General features: G+C 37.3%; 1 protein-coding gene across 1 annotated transcript; it reads left to right on the plus strand.

Annotated features, from left to right (window-relative positions):
* The first annotated feature begins 2675 nt into the window (after positions 1–2675).
* On the plus strand, positions 2676–5905 carry rx2 (retinal homeobox gene 2). The gene is made up of 3 exons (XM_058419064.1): positions 2676–2967; positions 4979–5235; positions 5462–5905. Exons 1-3 carry the CDS (start codon positions 2676–2678, stop codon positions 5903–5905), a joined length of 993 nt encoding a protein of 330 aa, XP_058275047.1.
* The last annotated feature ends 4866 nt before the right edge of the window (positions 5906–10771 follow it).

Below are 10771 nucleotides of genomic sequence, written 5' to 3' on the forward strand. Positions count from 1 at the left end.
ATATCTTAAAACTTCTGTGGTCTGTGGAGCTTCTTTAAGGTCATTAAGATCAGGAGGGAAATCTTGGAAGTGGTAGTGCAGGATTGTCCATCAGACTCGAGCCTTAGTGGGCTAACTGGGAGATTCATGGACGAAAGATAAATTTGATAAAATTGTCCAATTCTAATGTGGTTAAAGTTTCACAATCAATACACATCCTGTTAAAAAGAAACCAAATGCTTTAAATAACACAATCAATCAGTTACATTGCCTGTGAGATATTGTAGAAATTACAGGTTGTAACTTCAAAACGTTCAAAGAAAAGTACAAGAAGTTAGAGCGGGTCAAATAAGCATTGAACACCTATAAATAAGCATTGAAAGTTCTATTGACATGAAATTTTCCACTAGATTCTTGATAAAAACCCATCCCAAATCTCTGGCTTGGATTTCTTTGCATGTGTGGATTGCACGGGTTGTTACTAACATCTGATGAAAATTTCACGTCAATAGCAACCTTTAGAAATATCTTTACTGAGACAAGTGGTGAGGTGTTCAATACTTATTTGCTGTATTGTTAGAAATGCGTCGTATCTCATAGTCGTAACGTTTACAGCGATTGTGTGAGTTTTAGTTTCGATTTTCTAATGGAACAGCACTTATGACGATTTTTCATGAAATGCGATTAGAAGCTAGACATTCTACCTTGTTTTTGTTAAAGTAAATAAACACAAACACATCATCATTGTTCAAATTTTCACGAAATTGTCCTCTCAGATTCGAGAAATCGAATCTAATCTAATCTAATCTAGCGAGTCTTCATCAATAAGAAGGGTAAATGAGTTAAACAAACAAGACAAAATGTCTGCCAACTGTATAGATCCTAAAGTGCCATTTCAAGTAAAGTGACTCGGACGATGTTTCGTTTCCTAACTGGCCGGTGAGAATGCAGTAAGACGTCCACAACCTCTAGGAGTGGAGTCACGTTCTGAGGAAGTCCAGTATAAATTCCCTGTTTTGCCGTTTTCTTTTTAAGACAAACACAAAGCGAACTTTAATTACACCCGAGAGTGAATGTAGGTTTATGTCGCTCACTTTCTATGGAGTGATGTTATGGAACACTGAACAGCGAGAAAAAACAAAACAAAACCCTCTACATCTTAATACATGTGTGTTTTCTTTGTTATAAGAGGGATTAGAGGACATTTTCAGTAGGACGCCATTATCATTTAAACAAAAGATTTTTGAAAGAAAGTTTTGTCAGAGCTTCATTAGCGCCGGCCTCCCTCTGTGTCCAGAGCACTGCTGCCGTTTAGAGCAATTACTCCAGCAGTGAACAACTGTCAATCATTCTTAAAGTGGAAGGATTCCAATTAATAAACCTCTTAAGTCTTTTCCTTTTGCCTGTCTTCTTTCTCGTGTGCCGGAGCCGGAGCGCTTACTGCCGAGACACCTAGGCCATAAAGATCAGGACCTTTTGGCACTGGGTGGACGGGACTTTTTTTGTGCTTTGGAGTGTTTTCGGGTTGCTTTTGTGTCTGCGGCGAGTTAGCGCTCGTTAACAGTCTGGAAGAGCTGAATAAGGTGCCAGGCGAGCAAAAGAGTTCCGCATGCTCTCTTCACTGTCATTCGTAAAGCGACAGCGCCAAGGAAGAGACAGAGATGTGGAAGGACTAAGAAGGAGCAGGTAGGTTTCGATGAAATTTTCTAAAAATGTCAGATTGAAAATCCAACTAGTGGCTGGTTCTTAGAAAAGACACCAGTGTGAATGTTAATTGAAAATTTTCTCTCACAAATTATTTCTGAATTTCTGTAAGGGTTGAAAACAAGCAACTGTTGACTAGTGACTGTGGAAAGCTCTCAAAAAAGAAAGTTCTGCAGATTGTCGGGAAATTCTATAGCAATAATACACGAGAAGTTATTCACACTGTCTTCATGCAGCAAAGAGATATCTGGACCTTTTCGAACCGAGGCCTATTTTTGAGCCTCTTGCTTGAAAAAGACCTGCTCAATTTTAAAACGAATTTATCTCAAAAACTCCAAGGTGTATTTGAATAAATATAAAGGTAACAAATGTGAGATTTCTAGAATAGTGTAAGAATAAGTATATATATATATATTCATACTTATACTTATATTTATATATTTATATTTATACTGTCTTCACACAGTAAAGAAATATTTTAAACTTTAGGTTTAAAATGCTTGATATGACGTTTGTACAGAGATTTTAAAGAGATCCATCTGTATTATAGCTATGGGAAATATTAGATTTGCAAAAAGACGCTGTCAAGATGAGTTATGTCTCAGGATATACCACCTTGCTGGTTGAAGACGAAGAGCTGAAGTTTTATGGACATGAGCAAAAACGATTGCTTGATGAACTTTTGGTCTATGAGGAGATGCTAACAGCTTCAAATGATGGAAACTCATTCGCACCATTTAAGCACAATGAAAATTCACCACATGAACACTTTATTGTCACTTTATTTCCCTCACCTGACTTTCTCTCTCACTTTATAATCCACCCTAATTGACAATTAGAACATCACCGATCGTTCTCTCCCAACAGGAAACCACACACCCCCAAACTCTCAGAAGATGCTACCTTGTTCTCTCTAGTCTGCTAACTCCATTCGTCGTTTATTTTTCAACAACATTCAACAACTTTCCCTGGACGTACACTCCTGCCCTCGAATGCATTTGTGTCTGGATTCCATAAACATGGCGGACGACGGCTACCTCTCGTCAGACAACTACCACGACCTGGGGAAAGGAGGTGGATCAGCGATGGGCGGGCGCTTGCACAGCATCGATGTCATTCTGGGCTTCAGTAAGGAACAGGACCCTCTGCTCACCCCTGTGGGACATGCCGGGGTACGTAAAGGTGACGGAGAAGTCCTGGTGGAACAGGGGAAACAGGTGACCTCTGACCCTTACGCTCACCTGCCCAGCATTTCCGACAACTCCCATCAGACTGCTTATCACGGTGAGGAAATAGTGTTTAATCATATCAGATATCAATCATAATTCATAACAGTAAATACAACGTGCTACGGCTCAACAAAGGGTTAACGTCCATAGCGGAGCCTCATATACATTTACTTCCACTGGAGATTTCACTACACTATAAAACATACTTAGTAAAAGCAACTAACATTAGGAATTATTTCCTGTATCATTAACCTGCACTGATCCCAATCTAATGGCTGGTCTGTAAATTCCTCTTCAACAGTAAAGAGAAAGAAAAGTACAACAAATTACAATTTATTCATCATAAAATGAATGCAGCTGTCATAAATACAAAATGGATCAAGACTCAAAATGAACAAAAAAGTATTAGAATAAGCGCACCCAACTATTATAACAATGCTATTTTAAATATAACATTTTTTGAATAATATATTAATTAAAAAAGTAAGCTAGATTTTGATAATGGGCCCAATTTGATCAAATACAAACATATTTCCATAAAGCAGGGGTAAATATGTCTTCTTCTTCTTCTTCTTCTTCTTCTTCTTATTATTATTATTATTATTATTATTATTATTACTATTATTATTGTTGTTATTATTATTATTATTATTATTATTATTATATTATTATATTGCTATATATTTAAGCATATTTTTCAGAAATTACAGAGACTTGTTTTTTTTTTTTATTTACATAAATGGATTACTATCATAATACAATTAGAAAGATTAAAAAAATAAAACAAAAAGATTTTGAAAAAAAAGACCTACCTACAAATGTGTGATAATTCCTATAAGGTCAAATGAAAAGACCGAAATGTTTATGATTAGGCCAGGATTAAAATGACCATCACACTCTCCATACAGCATTCTTTGGTTTATTTTTCTAGGAGGAATTCGATGTAGAACTGGACACAAGAGAGTGTATCCCTATCAGAAGGCAACTGAGGAACCCATGAAGAAAGGGGACATATATGCAGTCCTAAAATCTGATTGGCTGAGCCATTACAAAATCCTTGATATATGCATGCCTCTGATCTCATCGCAATAATAGAATTTAATATTAAGAACACACTTACCCCTAAAACACGCACCCTCTCGTGATTTAACGTAATATACACTTTCATATTAATTTCCCATGAGGTCAGCTTAGCTTATAGGAGCTAATCAACTAAACGTTGCATACAGAATATAAAGGAAATCACAAACTCCTAATTGCAGAAAGAACCTTATCAAGAGTCACACCTGCTACGAGCAGAACCGCACTAAAGCAAGGATCTGATGATAATCTCGCCTAACTTAATTAGATCGATTTACACTCATCTCCTCCTACAACATGTGGCTGGCATGGCTCTTTATTTGTTTCTTGGAAATAAAAATCTCTACTTTTGCCAAGCAGGTTCTTGTCATGTAGACAAACAAGCTGAGTGGTTTTAAAGCAGTAGGATTAACAGGCAAGGCCACATGAGCTGTCACAGGTTTAGCAGGTGACATCTGTTTGCATATTCAGGGATTACTGAGGAGAAATACACAGACAGACAGAGAGATGTGAAGGAACTCATGTCTTGAACTCATGTCTTGTTCAAAATGATGCAATGATATATTATGTTAAAGAGTTATATCATGAGAGGGCGTGTGTTATAGGATTAACTGTGTTCTTAGCCAAGATGTCTAGTGCATGTTGCAATGCCATCAAAGGGAAAGCCTATATCGAGGATTTTGTAACAGCTCAGCCAATCAGATTTTAGGACTGCATATATGTCCCCTTTCTTCATGAATTCTTCAGGTGCTTATGTCCTTGCCTTCAGATAGGGATCCACTCTCTTGTATACGGCTCTACATAGAATTCCTCCCAGAAAATTAAACCAAAGAATGCTATATGGAGAGTGTGATGGTCATTTTAATACTAGCCCAATCATTATTGTGAACACTATTTTTTCTTTGAAAGTTGTTTGCTTATCTGAAACTTTTCAACATTTTGTTCTCAAATAAAAGGATAAAGAGCAATCGTTTGTGTCTCTACAGATACAGGACTGTTCTCAAACGATAAATGTGAAACCGAGGTTGCGGATCTTCACCATCATGGTGTGGAGAGTGACAGCAGGTCTCCTGAACCTCTCGAGGATGAGCAACCCAAGAAGAAACACCGTCGCAACCGGACTACCTTCACCACTTACCAACTGCATGAGCTGGAACGAGCTTTTGAGAAATCCCACTACCCCGATGTGTACAGTCGAGAAGAACTGGCCATGAAGGTCAATCTCCCAGAAGTACGAGTGCAGGTAGGATTGGAGTAATGTGTGGTCATCTAGCATTCTTTTAATGTGGTGTAGCTTGGCCAGATCTTGCAGCACCAAGTAAGAGATAATGTGTAAATGGGAACCATTAGACAGTGCAAATAGCAAAGTCTTATTCTTGGAGATTTGTTTAATTGGCAGTCACACTTATGACCTCTAATTCATTTAGTCTTACCTCCACCAAAGTAAACCTTCATGGATTTTCTTCTAGGTCTGGTTCCAGAATCGACGTGCAAAATGGCGGCGTCAGGAGAAGATGGACACCGGTAGCATGAAGCTCCATGACTCACCTATGCTCTCCTTCAACCGGCCTCCCATGCCCTCAAATGTGGGACCAATGACCAACTCCTTGCCCTTAGACTCATGGTTATCGTCACCCCTCTCCAGTGCCACTCCCATGCACAGCATCCCGGGATTCATGGGTCCATCCCAAAGCCTGCAGCCCACCTACCCGAGCCACCCGGGCTACCTTAACTCAACTCCAGGCATAGTGCAGGGAATGCAACCCATGCCTCCTCCACCGTACCAGTGTCCTCCAGCCTTCAATGACAAGTATCCGCTGGAGGACATGGACCGCAGCTCCAGCATTGCAGCTCTGAGAATGAAGGCCAAGGAACATATTCAGTCCATGGACAAAACCTGGCAGCCCATGTGATCCGAGGATCGGATTTTGTAAAGATGTACAGTGTACAGTTTTGTAGAATCTGTTAGAACTGTGCGCAACAAATAGGTATCTTAATCATGGTATGTGACATGAAAGCAGATTTTTGCTATCTGTTGCTCATGAAGAAGCTATTCAAAGAGATAGCTAAACTTTATGCACTCTACAACCATTGACTTTATAAGAAAGTAGGAATTCTACAATGAACCCAGGAATCTGAAACCTCTCCTCGGTCATTTCCTGGATAGTTTGTAATCAGGTATCAGGTTTGGAGTGGCAAGTAAACTGGGTAGTAGGATGTAGTCAATACATCATTTCCAAGTCAAGGTCAAGTATCGAGTCAAGGTCAAGACCAAGAGAAGACTGTGTTTATAAACTTAAGTGGAACCAGGTCAAGACCAAAATCCATCAATTCTGTTTTGAAACCAAGACTTTACTGTACATTACACCAATGATTAGGCTGTAAGGCTGAAATAAATTCTAAAATAATCAAGGCCAAGATTGTATTTAGCAAGAACAGTGACCCAAGACTAAGACAAGTACAAATGCTGACATGTTTTACACAAGTCAATACAAAAAATGTCTCGTGACCAGACTATCCAAGAATCCAAGACTGGACTCAAGTCCTGTAGCTCTACTGTCTCCTGTCAAACTTAATACATGAACTACTTTAACACAGGCTAATGCTTGTCCTTATCTCACCCGGGCTAATGCTTGTCCCTAATTCTAGCAGGTGTGCATTTTGGCTGGCATGTGGTACATGTGTACCTTTGACTGGACAGTGCACTGGACAATAATCCTCATTATTCCAGGTATCATATTCCTGTCCAGACCACCAACCACACCCCAATTTCAATGTCTTGGACTAAATTGGCTCATATTCAGAAAATCAGAGAAAAACATGAATGCTATAAGTTCTTCAGTATGTCCTGTGCTTGGATAGTTACTTGTTTATCTGCAATCCTGAACTGAGAATTGATATAAATCCATCCATTCACTGCTAAAGGACACACTGAAGTGTAACGTCAAAGAGGATTCACTAGCAAATGGAGTGTTTTTAATCATTCATAGGCATCGCCAGGATTGCCTGAGACTTGGTTTGGTCTGGACAACCACTGATTAAATGAAGAAATGACCTGTCTACCCCCAGAGCTTGCTGAAGGATATGAGGTCATTAGCTGATTGTGTAGCTGTCATAGCAATTACGTGTATGGATGCAGAAGGAGAGTCGCTCAGTCTGGCACCGCTCTGTGTTCATTCGTTGCTCAGCGTTATTGATCGCTGCTCTTCGCCTAAGACTCTTAAATAAAAAGACAAGATCTCTACTAATAGGCATCACTTCAGTCGAGGGACCTTAACGCTTCACACGCAAGAGTGTCACTAAGGAGGGAAGACATTGTACTGAAGCTATTTCCATATTCAAACAGATTTGCTTAAATATCAAGGATTTTTCACATCATGTAACTGCTACCATTTGCCTTGGCACTCCAAATTGATCCTGAAAGTGAGCAGGATATTGAAGTAATGCCAGAAATTGGGTATAAGAATCAAAATTCTTTATATTTTGTATGGTATGTTTGATAAAATGAATGTTATTCCAAATATAGCATGTACTATCTGTCTTAGGCATCACCTCGGGAACTATTGGCAGAACTGCAGAGGTTTTTTCTGTATGAAATGGAAACATTATGGTTTCATGGGAACAATAAAGAAGCAAATGACAAAGCCAAAGATTAAGTTTTCTTTTTTTGTTAACTATGACTTTTTAGACATTAGCTGTTTGGACCTGTATGAAGAATTGTATGATTGCCTATGCAGTTTTGTTAACTGTCACTCTTTATTTTTTGTCATGGTTTATCTTTAGACGTGAATATTTTTGCACTAACGATGTCAATAAAGATAGTTCAATCAAGCGACGTAACTTGGATCATGATTGAGTAATAATTTAGCAGCTTCTAATAATATAGCTTTAGTTTAAATAGTTTCTTCTCACAGAGGCCTGTAGCTTAGTGATTCGGTGAAAATATGTATTTTGTTTTGGTTATAAATCAGCAATAATTATAATATAATTATATAATATAATTATATTTACTTATGTAATTATAGGTTATAATTATTAATATATCTTACATAAAATGCATTACATTATTAATAATAATAATATATATATATATATATAATTTTTGTATATAAAATTAATTAATTAATTAATTAAAATAAATAAATAAATAAATTTGTGTATACATTTTTACTTTTCTAACTTTAATTAATAAATTAGATACTGAAAAATATCTATATCTCTATATCCAATACACACACACATGTATGTATGTATTTATGCAGAATCGCTGTGCTTTGTGTAATTTTAATTGTTTTTAATTGTTTAAAAGCCCAGTGTTTAAAGCTAGTTATGCGTAACCGCTACCCGTTCATCATCATTAGTCTGGGGTGAGTGTGTAGTGACCTGTCCTCGCCTCAGACCCAGCTACCCCCCTACCCTGTCCTCGCTGATGCTGGTGGGTTGATGGCTCAGATCCAGGCCGTTAGGGAGATGAGCCTCCGCTTCATCAGCCCTCTCCAGGGGACACAGAAGGAAGGGGCAGGGAAGTGTGGAAGAAACAATATTCATGGGCTGATAAACGAATGTGGGCTCACGAGTGCAACAGGCTGGTCTACGGTGGGAAAAGCCAGCCTTTTGATACCCTGTGGAAAATAACACCATATCACACATATCTATTACATTTTATAATTTTCATGCTTTGGGGTTATGGGTGTAAAAGAGTTAGTGATCACAGCTTTTTGCACTAAGCACTAAGATCTCAAATCTGATTGGTTTACAGGTGAAAGGAAGATTCATTTTCAATGACAGCAATTCTGACATTAATTCCAGCTGTGATTGAAATCCCAGGTTTATATTAATATTAATACATTAAGCCGTCGTAGTTGCTATAGTATAATAGAAATAATAGTATATTGTATCTATAGCAACAGCTCATTCACATGTAAGTTTCAGATACAACTAATCTAGAACTTTTATTTAACATTTATGGAAGGAGTCTCCCGTGTCAGCACTTCATAGCAGTCAGTAAGTTTTCTGCGACAGGAGATGTTTTGTGCTTTCTGATCTTTCTAATAACGTGACAGGCTGCTATATTTTTTCTATAGCTGCTATAACGTAAGAGGATCTAACCTGGTTTGCAGACGTTCCACAGCATTTAATGCAACTATAAACTGATTGAACTGAAACTTCTTACTGAGGCGACACCCGAGGGGGTCGGTCAGAGCTTATGAAGTAAAGCTAGACAACAGCGCATAATGGCAGGGTGTAAACAAGCAGTTTGTTGAGTAAAGACTTGACTGATTGAATGGAAATTAGGAAACGGAACAACGTTAAAACCAATAAACAGAAAATAGTAATTAAGATTTAAGTGTGCAGCTCTAACAACATGCAATAAACACAGTTCAGTAATCCAAAAGAGTCCAGGATACACAGTATATGACATTTTTTAAGTTAAATAATTAAAAAATGTAACAGCATTTTTTATTTTCTGGCCCAGAAACGGCTCATGCAATACCCGAGCCTTTCCATTTTCGAGTGCTGAAAAGGACCAAGCTTTGTCTTTCTTTTTTTTGCATTCAGAGGGTGGTCTGATTAGAATGAATAGCTTGTGTGTGTTGTTTTGATGTTTGTCCTCAGCCTGTGATTAACTCGCTGATTAGGAGGACATGTTTTATGGCGGCAATAATCCAGGCACTAAGCGGAATTAATTAGGTTTGATTTCTTCTGTATGTGACCTCAGGGACCATGATTATGGGCTGATGAATGTATTCCTTTCCTATTTTTATACTGCTTTTTAATATCTATGGTTTTATAGATGCATTGTAGATGTATTTTAGAATTACAGATGTTGGAATTGAATTGAAATTGTTTCAGTAGAAAAGGTTTTAACGTGCAGTACGCTAAATTTAACAACATAGGTAAAATTGTTTGCGCCGGAATAGCTCTGAGGAATGAACAAAGGGAATGGTCTAAAATGTTCGAATGAAACCCAAGACAATAAGAAACAAACTGGTGAAAGAGGTAAGGACAGCAGGTACAGGTGTTTAGTAATAGGACAATAATCCTAAGTATATGTCCAAAGACTAAACTAATAAAAAGTGGAGGCCCACAAAGCTCCACTAAATGTGTGTTGTCTTGAATTGTTAGTGGGAAAGCTAACATATGTTTCTCAATCGTCAACATTTTGATGTTTCTGCTTCTCTAGCATGTTTATCCCGTCTTTAGTAAACACTTTTATATGATCAGTTAAATAAGCAATCTTTAGTTTCTTTCTCAGCCACGTTGACAGCTCCAGCTTAGTCTGACCGGCTACCGACTGCCAGCACACAGGCTCAGCTGGTCAAACTGGTAGATCATCTTCACCAGCTGTTCAGCTGTTGGCAAAATAGAAACAGTTTCTTGAGTAGTAAAATTAATGGGTCACTTTTAAGAAAACAACACAACAGAGATATAGTTTAAAAAACTCCATAATGCATTAATTAGTTTAGCCAATTAATGAAGATACTGGTAATAATAATAATAATAATAATAATAATAATAATAATAATAATAATAATAATAATAATAATAATAATAATAATAATAATAATAATAATAATTATTATTATTATTATTATTATTATTATTATTATTATTATTATTATTATTATTATTATTATTATTAGTAGGACGATCTCTTTGGACGTACCTGAGAATAAGTGTTTGTGTATGTAACTGTTTATCTATCAATATTAATTTAATTTATTATTATTTATTAATTATATTTAAGGAACTATTTTTCTCGACTGCACCGCACCTAC

The sequence above is a fragment of the Hemibagrus wyckioides genome, linkage group LG20 (genome assembly GCF_019097595.1).
Source record: "Hemibagrus wyckioides isolate EC202008001 linkage group LG20, SWU_Hwy_1.0, whole genome shotgun sequence".
NCBI lineage: Eukaryota > Metazoa > Chordata > Actinopteri > Siluriformes > Bagridae > Hemibagrus > Hemibagrus wyckioides.

Coding starts and splice junctions, on each gene's coding strand:
- rx2 (XM_058419064.1), top strand. CDS start 2,676: ATGCATTTGTGTCTGGATTCCATAAACATGGCGGACGACGGCTACCTC. Junction 2,968..4,978: donor CCATCAGACTGCTTATCACG/GTGAGGAAATAG, acceptor GTGTCTCTACAG/ATACAGGACTGTTCTCAAAC. Junction 5,236..5,461: donor TCCCAGAAGTACGAGTGCAG/GTAGGATTGGAG, acceptor ATTTTCTTCTAG/GTCTGGTTCCAGAATCGACG.